At 45.6% G+C, this 18,739-nt stretch overlaps 1 protein-coding gene across 6 annotated transcripts in view; it reads right to left on the minus strand.

Annotated features, from left to right (window-relative positions):
• kmt2e (lysine (K)-specific methyltransferase 2E) overlaps window positions 1-18,739 on the minus strand; it is a 31,299-nt gene that overhangs the window by 1,791 nt on the left and 10,769 nt on the right. The window contains exons 3-25 of one of the 6 annotated variants that reach the window (XM_046072279.1): window positions 14,946-15,057; window positions 14,110-14,339; window positions 13,819-13,958; window positions 13,140-13,321; window positions 12,920-12,958; window positions 12,620-12,820; window positions 12,294-12,424; window positions 11,938-12,055; window positions 11,680-11,789; window positions 11,290-11,542; window positions 10,070-10,168; window positions 8,508-8,579; window positions 7,697-7,882; window positions 6,867-7,193; window positions 6,338-6,637; window positions 5,881-6,031; window positions 5,391-5,617; window positions 5,240-5,296; window positions 4,551-5,096; window positions 3,555-3,823; window positions 3,251-3,330; window positions 1,823-1,884; window positions 1,070-1,732 (exon numbers count right to left, since the gene is read on the minus strand). In XM_046072279.1, the coding sequence (XP_045928235.1) occupies window positions 1,070-1,732; window positions 1,823-1,884; window positions 3,251-3,330; window positions 3,555-3,823; window positions 4,551-5,096; window positions 5,240-5,296; window positions 5,391-5,617; window positions 5,881-6,031; window positions 6,338-6,637; window positions 6,867-7,193; window positions 7,697-7,882; window positions 8,508-8,579; window positions 10,070-10,168; window positions 11,290-11,542; window positions 11,680-11,789; window positions 11,938-12,055; window positions 12,294-12,424; window positions 12,620-12,820; window positions 12,920-12,958; window positions 13,140-13,321; window positions 13,819-13,958; window positions 14,110-14,339; window positions 14,946-15,057 (4,555 nt within the window). Of the gene's footprint in view, window positions 1-1,069; window positions 1,733-1,822; window positions 1,885-3,250; window positions 3,331-3,554; window positions 3,824-4,550; window positions 5,097-5,239; window positions 5,297-5,390; window positions 5,618-5,880; window positions 6,032-6,337; window positions 6,638-6,866; window positions 7,194-7,696; window positions 7,883-8,507; window positions 8,580-10,069; window positions 10,169-11,289; window positions 11,543-11,679; window positions 11,790-11,937; window positions 12,056-12,293; window positions 12,425-12,619; window positions 12,821-12,919; window positions 12,959-13,139; window positions 13,322-13,818; window positions 13,959-14,109; window positions 14,340-14,945; window positions 15,061-18,739 lie in introns of all 6 variants that reach the window. The other 5 variants (XM_046072278.1, XM_046072282.1, XM_046072283.1 and 2 more) reach the window with 5 other exon arrangements.

Here is an 18,739-nt window from a genome sequence, read left to right on the forward strand (position 1 = left end):
ACACACACACACACACACACACACGAGTGCGGGCCTCCCGGGGCGGTGAGGCAGGCTCCCAGAAATGGGGTCTTTTCTGAATCTGCAGCGGTGAACAGATATTTGTTGTTAGACAGAGGAATAAAAAAAATATTTGTGTTTTCTTCTCTATACAAAAAGCTTTCTCTTTGCTATAATGAGCCACTAGATTAAAACAAATAAATGGTGTAGAGTCGACAAGAGACGAGAGAGAAGAGGAAGTAAAAACAATAACTGACAAAAGGAGGAGGAGGGGGGTATAGGCTGGAATGTCCATTGATAAACAAAGTGCGGGGCCTTACAACAGGAGTCCAAACAAGACACAGAACAGAGAGCTTTTCTCTCCATCACAGGAAGGATATATAAAAACAAGAGGAGGCCAGAGAGAAAGAGGGCTATGAGCACCGGGGGTATCGTCCATCTTCATTTTTATACAGTTTGTCTTGAAGATTATTTCTCTGTCCTTTTTTCTAAGATTTTCTGTCCTTGTTTTTCTTTTTTTAAAAAGTATCCTTTTATCCCACAAACAGCTGTTTTTCCACTGGCCATGTGTTCAGGTACATAGAAAACATCTACAGCTTATGGTACACGCCCCTCTCAGGAAGAGTTCTCAGGGGCTGCCGGGGGTCGACAGCAGTCAGGGCCGTCAGTGCCACCCTGTGCTCAGGTACCCCGAAGTGTGGAAGGGGGTCGAGGATGCAGGGGCTCCACGAGTCCCAGAAGGCATCTGGGAGGCACCGGCCTGGGCCTGGCCTTGTTGAGTCTGTTGAGGGGGAGGAGGGGGAGGTGGAGGCAGTCCAGTCTGCTGAAGGGGTGGGGGGTACGTGGATGGGGGCACTGAAGAGTTGGCTGCAGTACCCGGGTGCAGCAACGCCGGTTGAAACCCCCCTAAGTTCTGAAAGTGGTGGGGCTGCATCGGTGCATTGGTTGAGGGGGCAGGGGGAGGTGGAGGAGGAGGCGGAGGAGGGGTGAGCGAAAGCAGGGTGCTGCCGGTGGGAGGCTGCTGTTGCTGTTGCTGCTGCTGCTGCTGCTGCTGCTGGGAGGTCTGGCCCTGTGGGGGTGGAGGCGGAGGAGGGGCGGCTGTCAGCATGAGCTGGTGCTGCTGGATGGGAGGAGGCTGCAGGTTGACGTGCAGCAGGGTGGGGCCGGGCATCGGGTGTGGGGGTGGAGGAGGTGGTGGCGGTGGGGCAGCTGAACTCTGATAGTGCACACTGTGGGGAAGAGTCTGCATCAGGGGCTGAGAACCAGGAGGGTAAGAAGGGGTAACAGCAGGTTTAAACCCGGGGAACTGTCCAGCAGGTGAGGGGCTCTGGCTGGGAAAATATGCTGTGGAGGCAGGTGGTGCTGGTGGGGGAGGGGGAGGCGGTGGGGGCGCACTCTGTGCGTTATACTGGGGGAAAGGAGATGGGCCAGCCTGAGCCTGGGGCTGGGGCTGGTTTTGAGGCTGGGCAGAAAACAGTGCCCTCTGGCTGCGGTAGGGAGAGCCCTGAGGCTGAGGCTTGGGAGAGTGGAGGAGGGAGGGTCCAGGGTAGTGCACAGGAGAGGAGGGTAACGGAGAGGGATGCAGTTTCGTGGGGGTCAGAGGAGCCGGCTTGGGTCCTGCAGGCTTGCTCAGTGGCTGGCTGGTCGGATTTGGTGTCCGAGGCTGACCGTCACCGTCTTCCTCCTTTGCTAGGCGACTGGGAGGCTGGGCAAGAGGACCAGGAGAGCAGGGCTGAGGGGTAAGAGAGAGGAAAAGTCAGACACTTGTTGATAACTAGCAGGGAGGAGGCAGATCTCATTCATGTGGGTAATGCTGACTTACTGTGTGGGCTGGAGATGGGCAATCTCTCAGTGCAGGTGTATCTCCACCATCTGTCTCACCATCTAAAAGATGGACAAACAGAAATGATGAAGTTCAAATGTTGATTTTGATCATTTTAGGGAACAATTGACATTTTGGGAAATATACTTATTTACTTTCTGTCTGAGATTTAGATGACAAGACTGAATGTTCAGCTAAAGCCAGGGGACAGCTACCTTAGTGTAAAGACTGCAAACAGCTAGCTTGGCTCAGTCCAAAGTAGGGCTGGGTGATATGGCCAAAAAGTCATATCCCGGTACTGTTAGGCAGAATTCCTATTTCACCATTTTAATTATACTTTATTCTCCATTTTAAGTATCACTCACTTATTGAATTTGCCTCCTTCAGTTCTCTTCACACTCACAGACCTAGCGTCTCCGCTGCAAACACGTCAGCGTTCCCCGCAGCTTATGTATGTTTTTTCCATTACCAGTACCAGCTCAACTCAACCGTCTTCCGTTTTCCATTGCAGATAGTACCCAGAGATGGCACCCCTCAATCTAGCTGGTCGTCATAGCGACGCCACAAAAATTGCCGCAACGTAATATTCAATGCGACACACACACCAGCGATGCGCACACACACCGCTGTCTCTTGATTTAAGTTAAAACGTTTCAACTTTACTCAGAATGTAAAGACAGATAAGACTGAGGTGATACGAAAAAAGTACAACTTTTACACAATGGAAAACCAAAAAAAGGCGAGTAGAGTCGAGGCGAGTTGAGCTGGGGGCTTTACTGTCCCTCTCTCTCCCTGTATGTCCGCTTCGGACCCAGAACTTGTCTTCTGGACTTTTCCTCCCGTGATTCCGTTCACAGCAGCAGCGGAGCTGCATGTTGACGACGTAGCCGTTTCTCTGATAAATGCTACAATGTGTCGCCTAACCTGAGCGGCCCGCCGAAGTAAAGTGTACACGTGGGAAACACTTAATGAACTTTTCTTTTTACAAGCCAAGTCTTTAACAGTGTCGACCAGCATTGTGTCTCCCTCCGTGTTGTTGAGAGTTTGTGAGAAGAGGGAGGAGTGGGGCTGCGCGGTGAGAGACAGAAGAGCAAACGCTGGCAGAACTTTACGGAAACATTAATTAACTCAACATCAAACTATATTGGTATAAACGGTATTGTCTAATTTCATCTCTCTTTTGAAGTTATATCGGTATACATTATATACACCGATATGCCGCCCAGCCCTAGTCCAAAGGCAACAAAATTACCCTACCAGCAACTACTCTAAAGCTCACTAATTAACATGTTATAGCTTGTTTGTTTAATCTAAAAACAAAGAGTGTAAAAAGACACGTTTAGGTTTTACAAGAGGTTATGTGCTGGACTCTTTCTTGGTTGGGTTGTTACTGTTGACCGTTGAAAGCATTAATGTCATTGTTCTCACCTGTGTCTTTGTCTTTGCTGAGCAGCAGAGCTCTGTGGTAGCTGCGTTCTCGGGCCTGCTCTACAGAAGTGGACGACGTCCTAAAAAGAAACAAAAATAAAAAAAAAGATAAAAACACTGTCATCATCACAATCTAATTCCTAGAATGAACACTACTATATCACATATGCTAACATGAATACAATCATACATCATTTCTGCATACAGAAATGGACATTGAAAGTCTTTTAAGGCCTTATAATTAGCCTAATAATAACAAAGAGTCCTTAATGTTTTAGGTAGAAGTAGTTTTGATGGCGCATACCACTGTCCCTCTCCTCCTTCCTTCTCCCCTTTCTCTCCAGGCATCTCTGCCTCACTCTCACTTGTCTGCGGCTCTTTAACAGTGGTGGTGTTGATGTTGCAGGAAGCTGTGGTAGCATGCGGTGGAGGGGGTTCACTGGCGGTCTCCAACGCAACGGGGAAAACGTCCACAGTCAAAGGTGGCACGGTGGAAACAGGAGAGCTGCACTCAGTCTTGGAGCCGCTGCGACGAGCCTCACGCTGACGTTTCCTGTATTCCAGCAGGGAAACCTGGGAAGATGCAGAACCAGAATCACAATGTCATTTATGAACAAAGAGCATGACTTATGTTGAACCAGTAGAGGGCAGCATGTGGGCAGTTATTGACACAAAGAGCCGTGAGGGGCAATAGATCTCTTGAGATCATTACATGGTCAACAGAGGATGACACAGAATACAGACCTTGACAAATCTTGATTTTCTCATTAATCTCACTTGTTATATATTGCATTCTCTCCTCATACAGTCTAAAAAAAAAAAAAAAAGGGTCTGTTTAGCAAGCCCATGCATATCCTGCAAAACTGACGAATACATTCCTGTGTGTTGTTTCTTTGTGTAACCTTATCTTGTAGTAATCTTCATTTGCCTTGTCCTTTATGCTATTGTTCTGCTATTTACTGCTACACAGATAAGATTAAAAGAGCTGCAACAATAAGTCGATTCATTGACTGACAGAAAATGTGTCAGCTTTTCTAGAAAAAAATGCAAACAGTTCTCAGATTCTAGCTTCTGAAATGTGATGATTTGCTGGTCTATGTTATTAAGCTAAATATTTTTCTGTTTTGGACTGTTGGTCGGGCAAACCAAGCAATTGGAGTAAGTCAAATAAATATTTCACTTATTTTCTGACATTTTATAGACAAAACAAAGGAAACATTAACAGATTAATTGATAATGAATATAAGCGTTAGTTGGCGTTGAATGAGTGTGTAAAATGTTATTAGGATGGCTCACTCACTTTTTTCTTCTGTGGGGGGTTCTGTGCTGACCCTCCTCCCTCGCCAGAGCCATCCCCATTCAGTGAGCGCGAGAAGCCGAGTGAACCTCCCTCGTCAGAGCAGGGGTAAAAGAGCTGCCCCTGGCCTTCACTGAAGGGGGCCTGAGAGACAACCAATGACGCTGTCCCTGCTGTGGACACTGCTGCAGCCCCAGATGCAGCTTCAGGCCTGAAGGGAGCCACCAGAGGCTCCAGAGTGTGTGAGGGGGTGAGGTCCCTTAAGTTTGAGTTTACTGGAGAGAAGTTCAGGCCAGCTGGTCCAGTCGGGCCTCTGTCTGGGCTTTTTATCCAGCCAGGAAAAGAGGAAGCACATGTTTCTGCAGATGAGGAAGCCTCACTACTGCTTTCTACACCCCCACCATCGGCCCGGTCCTCCCCACAGTCCACAGACTCAGCAGCTGGAGGCTGTGGACTCTCAGGAACTGATACCTTGGCTTCTGTTGGGAGTCCATCTGAACTGGGAGCCCTGACACATGGAGAGGTGACCAACGAAGGGGGACGATCGGCCTAGGAAAGGAGGGAGGAGCCAACGTCAAGGGGTTGTCATAATAAAAGGAATTGCAACCAAAACCTTACACCATCTCCAGAATTAAAATTTCTCAAAGTAAATACTTTGACATTTGCCAGTTTTTGTTTTGTCCTTCACTCACCTCTTGTACACTGGGTTTCCGGCTGACCTCTGGGGAGCTTTCCATTGAAGAGTCACTCTGTGTAACCAACAATAGACTCAGTCACTCCAGTTCTTATTCTCATGTAAACAAATATGCAGCCTCCATGGGGTTTCCGTATAGACAGCCTTACCTCCTGAGGGGCATTAAGTGTCTGTGTTGGGGTACTGGGCAGGGGCTCTGTACTTGGCTCCTCCGTTCGAGGACGTGGTGGGGTAGCCAGTAAGATGGGGGTTGCGGGTGCCTCCGATTGGTCTGACCTAGTGGGCGTGGCACAAGGGGAGCCGTAGGGTGTCGAACTTTCGGACATACAGGCATCTAAGGGACTCAACCGCCGCTTTTTCAAAGGTGTGGGCAACTCTGTAGGAAGAAATATGGTGAGTGTGCTTCAGCTGAACATGCATCCAGTATTTTCCAATATAGGTTTTGCATGCATGTAATTAATGGTACAACCTGGTGCAAAAAAGCTACACTAACAGTAGCTCTTTCTAAAAAAGTATTAGACTCTTAAATGTTGAACAGCACGGAGTTAAAAATATTTGTTTTCAACCTGGAATTTGTCTCATTTTGAAATATGAGTGGCCAGACTGAGTGCCAGCTGCGCAGTTCTCACAAAGACTTACCTGGTAGTGAGCAGGTGCCATTGTAGGGTAGAGGACTGTCAGAGTCTCCATTAATGGAGGGGCTGAGAGGACCCTCATTGGGCATGAGGAGGCTTGGTCGTCTGGCTGGGCTGGTGGAGCCCTCCTCCTCTAGAGCCTGCTTTAACCATCGCTGTAAGAAAGAGTAAATGTTCAGTAATTCAACAATGGAAACAACTAAATAAAGCTGTCAAATGCTTATAGCCTTGTGCATCTTGATGCTAGTGAAAATGTCATTCATCATTGCTGGAAATTTTTACAGGCGATGAAGTTACTTTAGTTTACAAATTGGAAAGCTTTTGCTGCAGTCATAGAGACAAAGCCAGTGATGGATGGAAAGGCAGTGTCAACTTGGGAAAACTTCAAAACTGGCTAGATGTAAATTTTTTCCATGAGTATCAAAGCTAAGCGGGAATATTTCTAAATCAGGACTTTGTACCTTCTTGCAGGAGCCAGTGGTCGGCGGCGTTTCTGGGAGTTCTCTGGAACGCCGTCTCCCAGTGGGGACTCCAGGAGTGGTGGGGCTGCGGTTTGCCAGGAATGGTGACGAGAAGCGGACGTAGTGTTTGGGTGTGCTGTAGACCTGTGGGGAGCAGGCCATGCCTGGTAGAGCGTTTAGCTGTGTGGCGAGTACTTCAGGGTCACTGCTTATTCTCAACGGCCTCTCTGGGGTCGGCTCTGGGGTTCGTACTGCACAACGGTCCTGCTGCTTCTCTCCCACCCACTCACTCACAAAGTGCTGTTGAAAAGAGTTTGCAAAGATGTAATTATTTGACAATCTGTTGGGTTTCCCATACATGTATTTGCCAAATAGATAACTATATAACTATAAATAATATCTTTGTTTAGTAGTAGCTCAGTTTTAAAAGTCCCTGATATAAACGAAACAGTCAAGTTTAGGTGTCCAACAACCACACAACTGTTAAATAATGGCTCCTGTCTGTGCAGAAATGGTACTATGGCCGTACCTTTTTAGTTTTGAAGTTCTTGCTCCCAGTGCGGTTTCTATCAGGTGCAGGTGAACTGCTGTGCGGAGGGCTGGTGTCTGGTGCTTGAGAAGCGATGGCCTCCGGCTCTGGTGCAGTGGGCGTCTCTCCTTCAGGGGCTTCATTGGTCAGAGGCTCCACAGACTCAATGGGAGAGCCAGGTGGCAAGTCTGAACAGGAGCTGATGGTGCGAGCTCGCCGGCGCTGTTGGCCAATATGCGTGCGGTTCCTTGAGAAACTTTTCCTGTTCCTTGAGCCTTTCACCTTGGCCGGCTTTAATCCCGGCTCCTCTTTCACCTCCAGAAGCGGCTATGGGAAAGACAGTATTACAATTTATTAAACCATGTAAAGCTACACATGAACCCACAAACATGTCCCTTTCTGCCTAAACATTTATATTTATTCATTTAGCTGATGTTTTTTTTCCAAGGCGACTTATAATTGTTATATTTGTCAGAGGTTGCACGCCTCTAGAGCAATTAGGGATCAAGTGTCTTGCTCAGGGACACATTAGTTTCTTAGTGGATTCAAACCCGGGTCTCTCACACCAAAGACATGTATCATATCCACTGCACCATCACCACCCTGACTAAAATTCACAAATTTTGTCCCTGATAATTTGCAGGTTTTTTTGTTTCACTCATTTGCAGTGTTTATTCCCTACAATATGTAATAAAAGAAAGATTCTATGAACGTATACACTGTTTGGTGGAGGCTTGTAGAACACAAGATAGCTTGAAAAGGACCAGACTTCTTCAGTCTTTTGGTAAATTGTTGAAAACAAGAGGGTTTTCGTGTCTCCATGCTCTTACCTGCATGACAACAGGAGAATCTGCTGTCTCTGGTGTGGCTGGAGGCTCCTCCTTGATGTCACTGCGACCCCCGACCTCTGACTTGACGCTCCCAATTCTTTCTAGCGCCTGCTCCCTGCGTTTCTCTCGCTTCTCCATTCGGGCAAAGGCTTGTAGGATGGCCTCCATCTTCCTCTCCTCTCGTGTCTGCAGAGAGATAGAAGTGGGGTTTGGAGGAGGGGTGATTGAAAGGAAGAGGGAGCAGAGGCATTAATGCATGGGGTACTACTCTCCCACAGAGCCCAAGAGGTAGCGATGCAACGGGTTAATATGTGCTACAAAATGAAAGCCGATCTAGCTGAGTGCAGAGTGCCGAGAAAGGTGTAAAAGTGACCCCTCGCTTTTACAATAACACAAAAAAAGAGAGAAGGTCAGACAGGAGCAACTGGGAAAATGTTCTGAGGATGCATTTATTTAGCATCTTTCTACCTTAACAGACAAAGCGCTTTACAATTAAACCCTGATGAACCACAAGGTTGTCTAATGTGTTCCTGTATGCATATTGGTGCCACATACTTCCCCAGTTCTACCTCCACCACAAAAACTCAAACAAAGAGCTCCACCTTCAGTCAGAACACCCATTTGAGAAGATATTCATACCACGAAACATACTGAAACGACAGACATATTGCTGTGTAGGTCAAGCTGAAGACAGGTGTCTGTAAAGACGGACAGTTAGTACGCTTGTAAGTCAGTCACCTCTGGAAGATTTGGGGGTGGGGAGGCTGGTAGATGGGTGGAGTAGGGTTGGCTATGTATGGGTCAAGTTTACCTCCTTGTGTTTCAGTCCCTTCCAGCTGGAAGCCGCCCCGACAGGGAGATGGGACTGCTCCGCTGGGTTGGCCTGAATGTTCAATAAAGAGACAGCCCAGTTTAGAAGAGACATGTCCCCCCTAAACAAGGCTTCACAAACACTGGACAGAGCTAAACTTCTGGCTCCCTGATCTTGGTGGTACAAAACAGGTCTGTGTTAGGTACTGTAGGTGTTAGACAAGTTGGACTTTGTTATATCCTACTACATAAGACACTGGTAACCCAATGTCAGCTTATTTTGGCTCCACGCCCCCCCCCCCAAGCGATCCTGAAGGATAACCTTAATGGCATAATAAAAGCTAATGGATGGACTAAAAAACAACTTCAACTTAACTTTATTGTTTCCCAGCCAGGTAAAATACAAACAAGTACTACCAGGCGCAAAAGGCCATAAGTAAACCAAAATTTGGTCCACACAGGCAAACGCTTAGTGAGGGGACATTACACATACGGCCAGGTTGCCTTTTCAAACAATACAGGCTCTTGTTTAAGTAGGCAAGTAATCATATGCCAGCGCACCCCTATGTTATCTCACCCGCACCTTGTCGTTGCATGGATTTACAACCCTCACATGCATCTTACTACGCTTTTGATTGTCAGTTTGTGACTGCACACGTCTTTGCTCCAGCAGCAGAGCTCTCTCCTGGGCCACATACACATAAGCAGCCTATTGGATCTCCCAAAGTCAATATGGCCCTGGCAACAAGCCTCTACCCTCTGCAGCCCCTCCTCTCTCCCACTATCTATCCCTCTCTGGCCGATTAGCAGAACTGTATGTTGGCCAACGATGAGTCAGCACTTTGCACCTTGGGGTCCACCGTGTGAAATGAAGCTGACTGCGGGGTAATTTCCAGAGTGTGTCTGTGGCGTACCATGCTCGCCTGAGTGTATGTGTGTTTGATTCCATCTCTCAGGGACATAAGGCCGTTTGGCGGCGGGGGGGGGGGGGAATAAAAAATAAAAAAGGACCAGTAATTAGCCATTTCAAACTCCTAGCTTCAATGAAGGTGAGAGGAGAGCTATACTCAATCTATAATGCACACTGGGGGATAATCTCAGCTTGCATGACAACCCAATATACTGGTTTGTTCCCACTGACAGGAGATGGTGTTGTAATTGGGCATGTGGCACAGGAGGCCTATTCATTCACAGATGCTGGAGGGGAAAAAAAAGACGACAAATAGCAAAATAATTGTTACTGCATAATGACAGACAAGCACAAAGCCTCAGTGCTGTGAAGAAGTCAAAGCTGAAGGAGGGAGAAGAAAACAAACAGGACTGAACAAAAACAGCAACAGGGCCATTGATAGTAGCGGGAGCATTAGCAGTAGATGAGAGATGAGGAGGGTAGTTTTATGGAAGGGAGGTAGAGGACAGCTGCTTCTATCCAAGCCACAGTCCCCTTAGCAGACACAGTCAAGTCCACACCCAGAGTAACAGGGGACAGTTTTGTTTTTTCTCTCTTTCTGCTGGGTGGCTGCGTGGGGAAAAAAGCTGTAGCCCCTAATATGGCACACTTACCATCTTCCTCCTCCTCTCTGCAATCTGCTCCTCTGACTCCATCTCTACTTCATTGCTAACGGAGGTTTTGTCTTCTAGATCCTCATATAACTCAGGATCCTGTAAGAGGAGGGGAGAGCGGGGTATGGCGCTTTATCATGGCTGATCAGTCAGTCTGGCTACAGACTAGAGGGAGACAGGTAAGAGTGGAGGAGAGGGGGTGGGGGAGAAGGTGGGGAAGGGGAAGTAATCTGAAATATACGAGGGAAGTAACTCTGCTTGTTTTTGGTGGTCAGTCTGTGCACAAAACACACCTACTCGGAACACACTTTGGTCTTCCTCAGTGGCCTGTTGGTGGTAATCGGTGGTTAATGAATCTGCTCCTCATAGCAACTGTTCCTCTTTGAGCACACTCAACGCTGTACCAGCACCCTCTTACCGAATTAACTGTTTAGCAGCTGACATACTGTGCCATGACTTCAGTGTGAGCACTTTTTTGTAATAGTAATGACCTTTCGACATTTTATCTCCTTTGTTGGGACGTCTCATCTCACATTTTCTTACTTACAGCTGTAACACAACTCTGCAAAATACTTATACATTTCTGGATGTCTAAACACACAGTCTCACCTCATCCAATTAAAGCTATGTGACACATCCGGACTGATTTCTAAATGGTCAAGCAACCAAATTGGCAAATACACCTTGACATAAACAACATTTCTCTGATTTCAAACTCCTGATTGAACCCAATTTCTAACAATTTGACTTGGTCAAGGACGTAAAAATCACTTTTCTGGAAAAGACGACAGAGGAGAGACGCCGTGCTCTAACTATGTTAAACACGTACGCCTCCACAAAAGGATAATAAACTGCAGCACTTCTCTGGCAGACAAGTGGCAAAAAAGTGTCTTGTGCAATAACAGTAAATTGTCAAATAATTGTCATAAATATAATCAAAATGATAAGTTGGGAGGAGTAAAGGTGAATGGATAAAGGAATGATGGGAAAGGGGGAACTAAAGAGGATGTATATTAATAAAGAGTGACTAACAATGGAAAACACATGCATAGAACATTTCACAAAGATCAAACAAAATTGCATGCATGGGCCACAAGGGTAAATGTATACTAACAAAAAATATGTTATAGTAGACAAAGTCTAAACATGTAACAGTAAAGTGTTAAAGAAGGGTGGCACTGGGTGCATTTAGTGTGACGTTCAGAAAAATATAATCTTGCCTGGTTGTTTGAGATGGAGAGGCGGAGAGGAGAGAGTTTCCTCTGTTTGCCGTCACCTACGCTCTTGCCCTTCCCATCGCCATCCAAACCCATGTTCTGGTTCTGGCCCTGGTCGTCACGGACCGTCTCCTTGTCCTTGCGACTCCCTCGGCGCCGGCCTCCAGAGCCCAGGTTCTCTGTCGGCTCTAGGTTGTGCTTGAGCACCGGGCACTCCTGGTTCCCCTTCACGCAGGCACAGTCCACCTTGTATTTACTACAAATATTCAGAAAAGAGAAAGAAACACAAAAGGAGGAAGAGAAAGCAAAATATGAAGTTAGAAGGCGAAAGGACCTTGCCTGAGATACTGTGGTACTGCATGCTACTTCCCAAGGTTACTCCTTATAACTTACCAGCTGCCATAGTCAAAATCAAAACCAATGGTGATCTCTGTGCCCTTAGTGATAGGCCTCAATGAGTAGATGTATAAATGCAGCATACCATCCTCAATGACGTGCCGTACCTGAGGGAGGTTAAGCAAAACATTAGAAAAGACGAATGGTAGATGATTATAGAGAGTAATACAATACTATAACTAATCATAAGGGCAGACTTAATATAAATAGGCAATACTCCTCTATTCATTCAGTTTTTGTGGGATGTTTACTTACTTCAGAATTAGGGGTGCAGGAACGACGGATGAAGCGCGCTTCGTTGCCGAAGCTGCGAGCATCCACACACATCTCTAGTCCGTCAAATTTAGAATAAAATAACACAAATGGATATGGCCTAAAAAGGGAACAGGTGATATTAATGAATGAGTGTTAATAATTCACAGAAAAACAGCACAATGACTGTAATGAGCTACACTGCACAGCCATCCCTCCCAAGTTCCCAGAGCCTTTAATATTGGTTAATTTGTTTGACCTCCATAAAATAAAATAAAAAAATGCAGCAGTATTCAATTTACATTCCTAAGAAATAAATCCAAGGAGAAATCCTTTTGATGAGTGACTAGCATCCTGACCTCTTGAAGAAATATCCGTTGGCCTCAAACTGCTGTCGAAGCATGAACTTTCCCCTGTACTCAATGATGAGGGAGTCTGGGGCCAAGTCTCGTACCGCCTTGAGGATCTTCTTGTTCTTTTGAACTTGACTCTGGAGGAGAGAGACAGTCAGACATGAGTACAGATACTTGACAGGCAACACCAGTATAAATAATAAAATCCAAAGACATAGCTAGAGCAGAGGACTGGACGTTGTCAGGCAAGGTGTGAATGCATGTCCTGTTCACAAGATAATTTAATGGTGGTTGAGTGTGGACATCTGACTTTACTGTAAAAAGGTTTATACCTCCACAGGAGGTTTGAAAGAAGCTGGGTGCGTGTTGTACGCCAGGCTCTTGCCGTCGCCTTGCTCCTTAACTCGTAACAGGACCTGGACGTCCTCACTGTACTGATTGCTGCTGGCCTCCTCGTAACGCTCCATCCACGTCTTTATCTTGTTCTCCCACAGAGAAAGGTGCTCTGTTGGCTCCTGCTCTGGAGCTGCACCCTGAGAGAAAAAGACGGTACAGTTGTTGGTACATATGGTTCAAGTTTTCACAGTAGAAAAATACAGTGGCATTGCTGTGTGTTGCTTCTGTGAGTTTACCTTTACTCTGGAGGACTTTCTGGACCCCTCTCGGAAGGCCTGCCAGAGAAGTAAAGGAAGAGTTCAAGCATATCATACATAGAATAGAATACAACTTTATTGTCCAGGGCCGGAAATTTTTTTTCATTTTTGGTCTCACCAGATAAAAACATCCTATTACATCAGTGCTTCTTTATGTCCTTTGACTGGTATCATTTTAAATGAATTATTCAAATCTGACCTTCTTAGCTCGGGCAGAGGATGCTGGAGGCTCTTTATCGCCACTCTTTTTGCGTTTTTTATCAGCCTGCTTATTGCCAAGGCGCCCAGTGGTCAGGGTGATGGTGGTAGGCGTGTGTTGGAAGGTGGAGTAGAGCTCTAGCGGCACCTCATCTCCACTCTCTGTGGCACTGGTGTCCCCATCTGAATGAGAAAACAAATACATTTATTTTATTAAGAGGGAGTACTGAACAAGGCTGGAAAAAGCTACAGCTGCTGCAGGAAGCAAGATGTGTTAGAAAATGAGTTTGCTTCTTGTCCAGCAGGTGTCAGTGCGTCCCAGGCTCAGGGCGAGGGTGAGTAATTTTTGCCTGGCCTGCAGGGGGAGGAGGCTGCACCCTTACACAGCCTACACAGCCTGTTGTCTAACAAGCTGGTCACTTACTGCAGCAAGGAAGCCAGTAAAAGCTGTAGTAAGATCCATCTATGGGCTCTCACAGGAAAGTTATAACACCTCGTGACTTGCAATGGGGAATACAGCTCTCAAAATATAAATCTACTCTGTTTTATTCAATTTTGTGTCAATTTGTTGTAAGTTGTAACTTTATTAAAATGTTAAAAATTAACACTAAAACATCAAGGCCTAAAGCAATCTTTATGAAGAACAGGGCATGCACATTAATCTGTGTAGTCTTGCTTACCAGACAAACATTCTCGTTTCCTGGTCTGCAGCAGGATGGCCCTCTCTCTGTCCAGGTGTCGAGGTTGGCAGCGTTCACACAGGTAGGTCTCAGGAATGTTCTGTCTGTCGATGCCCATGCAGTCTATATGCTGCCAGGCACTAAAACAAATCATAGCAAAAGGTTTTGAACTGAAGCTGCTTCAATGCAAACAACAAGTTTGGAGTCAGGTAGTTGTCAACTGCTTAATCATAAAAAGAAAAAGAAAAAAAAAAAAAGAGATCTGGGAAGAAGTGTCAACTGTGCTGTTACCTGCACTTGTCACAACAGATCATGTAGCCGTCGTCGTGGGTGAAGCCACAGATGCAGCGGGTGATGTCAGCCCCGTAGCTGCCATCCTCTGAGGTGCTGAGTGTGGTGCCCCTGGATGCTTCGTCCTGGCCCCCTGGAACAAACAACCCGCCCTCTCCTTGTCGGATCAACATGGAGGGGGGAGGGGAGGCTGGTGGTGTAGGTGGGGGCCGCGCCCCATAGTTATGGTCCTGATGGAAGGATGGCATATAAAGTTCAGGTGGTGTAAGTAAATTACAATTTAGTGTTGTGATAATTCACAAAGCAAAATCACCTAAATGTATAATATGTATCAACTTGTGAGTGTAAGGACCAGCTGAATAAATTATTATTTTCATTATCGATTAATCTGCCAATTGTTCCTTTGAATAATCAATGAATCATTGGTCATTATAACATCAGAAAACAGTTAACCATCACAATTTCCTGAAGCCCAAGTTGATCAAATGTCTTGTTTTGTCTGAGCATCAGTGCATAAACCAAAAATATCCAATGTACCATAAGGTAAAATAAATTCTCACATTTGAGAAGATGGAGCAATCAAAAGCTTGGCATGTTTGCTTAAACAATGATCTAAACATTTAAACAATTATGAAAACAGTTGCAGATTAATTTCCTGTGGTTCAATCAATTAACTCATTGCTGCAGTTCTAGATTTGTATATCACAAACACTTTGGGGAGGCCCTGTGTTCTATTTCCACCTAAATGGGAGCTAATCAATGATTAACAGAGAGGGAGGGCTCAAAGTATTCAAGCTATTTGTATCAGGGTGAGAAGAAGCAGGGTGTGTACTCACAGCGTAAGGCAGGCCAATGTAACTGTGGGAATGGTGAGAACTGCTGCTGTAGATCTGGTGTGGGTAGCTGGACTTTTCCACCACCACAGGGCTGGCCTCCACTGATTCTGGTCTGCTGGGCAGCAACACAAACAAAGAACACACATTACTGCACTGAAGTACTTCGATAACAAGGTTACACAGTTTAATTGTTTCCCCTCAAACAGTGTGAGGAAGTGGGTGTGCGTCAGTACAGTTAGAAGGGAAGCAGGGTGGCTACTGCTGGTGACACCGAGGTATAGTTGCAAGAATATGGATGCATGCTATAACTGTGAAAGTAACAGGGGGCCTGGGACAGCACATGCCCACTGTACACCCAGTGGTGGAAAGTGGCAAAGTACATTTACTCAAATATGTACAAGTGAGTAGAATTGAGGCTTTACTTTTTCATTGTATGCTACTTACTATACATCTACTGCCCTCCATTTCAGGGGTAAATGCTGTACTTTCTACTTTTAACATCATTACCTTCTCTGACAGTTAGCGTTACTAGAGTTACTAAAGTATGCTAGATACTTTAAGATTTTACACAAATAAAATAAACAAATGTATAAAAGATTAAAACAGTGGTCCAGTCCTTTTAGGCTCAGATGGTTTCATTAAATAACCCAAAGAGATCAAATTTTGTGTTTGTTTTTTTAAAATGAATGCACATTTGTGTAGCTGAACTTCTACTTTCCTACACTAATCATCTGATGACCCACACATTTATCTTGTGACCCTTTGGAGGGAGCCTGACCCCCTAGGTAGGGAAACACTGAACTAAAGTAAATAACTCTATATTAAAAGTTGTTCCACCTCAACTAACCAAAACAGTAAAATGCTGCTTACACGCTGATGCATTAGAATCTTATAAATCTCATTGATTACAATACATCCGTTTCATGGGCCATTTTCCTGCTTAGTGAGTACTTCTGCTTTTGATACTCAAAGTACATTTTACTTTTACTTAAGTAGCATTTGAATGCAGGAGTATTTTACAGTAATATACTGGTAATTTTACTTAAGTAAAGAATGAATACTCCACCACTGACTGTGCCTGTTGTCATATCACCGTGGCTAGAAAACTCAGGCTTGAGAGCCATACAAACAACAGAAACTTATGCCAAAATAAATTACCTTTGCACCCCTTAACCCACATCTACAAGGCAGACATTCATCAGAAAGCTGTTGTCTCTCACACACAAAACTCAAGCTCATGCCAAACCAGTAGATCCACTTTCCCCAGGATCACAATGCAGTTAAGGAGAGCCTGTTTGGCCGTTAAAGACCAACCCACCCTTATGACACGATTAATCAGTTATTCAGTTGCTGAGAGGGTGACTCTAGAGGAAGGGGGAAGTGGAACTGGCAAAACAGATGCCATGAGACAAGACAGGCAGGTATGAAGAGGGGAAATGTCAGGAGAGACTGAGCAATACAGGACCATGCATTTGGCAAAAAAAAAAAAAAAAGAGTTTAAGGTAAGGTAGCTGTTCATGTAATAGTCAAGATATCCACATGTGTTAATGCTTCAATCATGCAAAACAAGACATGGTCGTTCTCTTTTCACAGAGATCAGCAACACATGCAGAAACCATCAAGGAGTGCAGATATACACGACAGCTGATGAGCTCGTTTCCTTCTCTGCTCTATTTCAACATTAAAACTACACCTCACACCAACTAACTTCATAAGGGCTACAGCCAACACATTTCTGTGAACAAGGCAAAAAAACATGGGAAAAGCTCACTAAGCATACTATACATCCTCTCAGGTACACCGAATAAGGAGAAAGGAAAGACTAAAAGACTACAGGGACTCTGATCAGGCCATGCAGCTTTTCTGCCTATGTAAAACTGTTAACCTATGCTTAGACTGGGACTCCATAACCAAAATATTTTGAAGACATTATTCAGAAAACAAGTACAAGTGAAAAGAACCAGCCCCATTTGTAGCTGGAGCATGTATTAGTGCTATATGTGGAATTTTAAAAACAATAATTTCTCTTTGTCCCTCTTCTTTCGTTCCCCTCCTAAACTCATGGTAAAGTGGTGATACGGTACCTGCGTTAGTCTTCGGCGGTATTGCTCTTGTTGCATGCCGTAAGGGCAATGTGCAACACTTCCTGTGTGCGTTGCCGCTCAAGTATTCACTGTCAAAGTGAAAACGTAAGTGCATGCATGAGCTCTGGAGGCGGACCCACGGTAAGGTGTGTGCCTTTTTGTGCATGTGTGCACAACAGATTAACTGCCACACAGACAAATTTGCCAGAACATTTAAGTGTGCGGAAAGAGCCTGACTGAAAATACTTGAGAGTGAAGTAGGCTCACTAACTTTCTCCCAAGAATGATTAACCAGACCAAAGTCTACAATTCATAATAGAGGGATTTAAGATCATGTGGCATGTAACATTCAGCAGTTAAAGGAGGATTTTTTTATAAGTTCAAGAGAAGTTGGAATTTAACTTTTGCACACTTTCACTTTGGTCGACCAGTGAGAGAGGCAGAGACAGAAATGACACGCACAGAAAAAGACAGAAGGCAAACATGTGAGCCAGCGTGTTCAGTGTGAAGGAAGTAAGTGTGTTTGAATGTACGTATGTGTGCATAGCTGCAGGATTTGTATCATTCAAGTCTCCACTCCTGGGAAGTGGAAAGGAGGAGCTAGAGAGTTGGAGTCCACATAAATGGGAGGGTTGCAAACATACAATCAGACTCAAGCATGAACAGCTACAGCCAGTGTCATGCACAAGAAAAGATGATGAGTTAGAGAAAGACAGTGGAATGAAAAAAAAAACCCAAAACACACATTTTTTCGGACTTGAAGTTTTATATTAAGATGGCATCTTGGTACGTACTATTTATAGCTCACTGGAGTGTTTACGAGGAATAGATGTCATTTAAGATCAAACACCTGCTGAGAGAGGGTGAAGAGGTAGAGCGGACGATCGTGGAGAATGGAGAGATCAGCAGCAGGAGAGAAAAAGAGCAGCAATGAGCAGCCAGAGGCAACGCCTTCGCTCGCTCCTAAACAGCTCCCACTTGCTGCCATGGCAACTCTACATATGCGTGTGCGCGCACACACTGGGTTCTGTGTGAACTGTGGACACATACACACACACACACTGCATTAGCCAACAGCTGGTCACGCTACTGCAGACTTCAGGGGGATGTGGAAAGGACGTGACGCTGTTCCACTGGTGAGTAGCCAGGCCTGTTTTCCTAGTCTCGGCTGGCACACTCACAATACCCCCAAAGAGCCGTGTGTGTGTCCAGCTACGCTCTGTCCCTCTGATCTGGACGGGACCTGCGCAAAAGCAGCAGGTGGAAGCCCCGTTAAAGAAATCTGCAGCAGGCAAAGGGACGCAGAGTTTGGACAGACAAAGAGTGAGTGAGAGAGTCAAGCGAAGGGGGCTTACTCCTACCCCCAGTGGCAGCAGAGCTCTGTGGCGAGGGGGGGCGCAGTGGTACTGTTTAAGACGCTATGTCGATGTGAGGACCACCTGTCACTCAGGCCTGTGACCATGGCAACAGGCCCGGTGCAGTGCAGAGGGGAGGGAGGGTATCGAGGGGCAGACACCATGGCAACACAAGCTGTCACGGCCCCGATAGGGAGGGGAGGGCGCTCTGTCTTTTAAAAAGACAGGAGCCCTTCCATAAGTTGATGACGTGTGTTATTCTATAGTCATAAGAGAACCTCTTGCTTCATTTCTTTGACCAGAAAAAAACACAGCAATGTCCTTGACAAGACTATAGGAAACAGAGAGGAGGGGC

The sequence above is a fragment of the Micropterus dolomieu genome, linkage group LG16, assembly GCF_021292245.1.
Source record: "Micropterus dolomieu isolate WLL.071019.BEF.003 ecotype Adirondacks linkage group LG16, ASM2129224v1, whole genome shotgun sequence".
In the NCBI taxonomy this organism is placed as follows: domain Eukaryota; kingdom Metazoa; phylum Chordata; class Actinopteri; order Centrarchiformes; family Centrarchidae; genus Micropterus; species Micropterus dolomieu.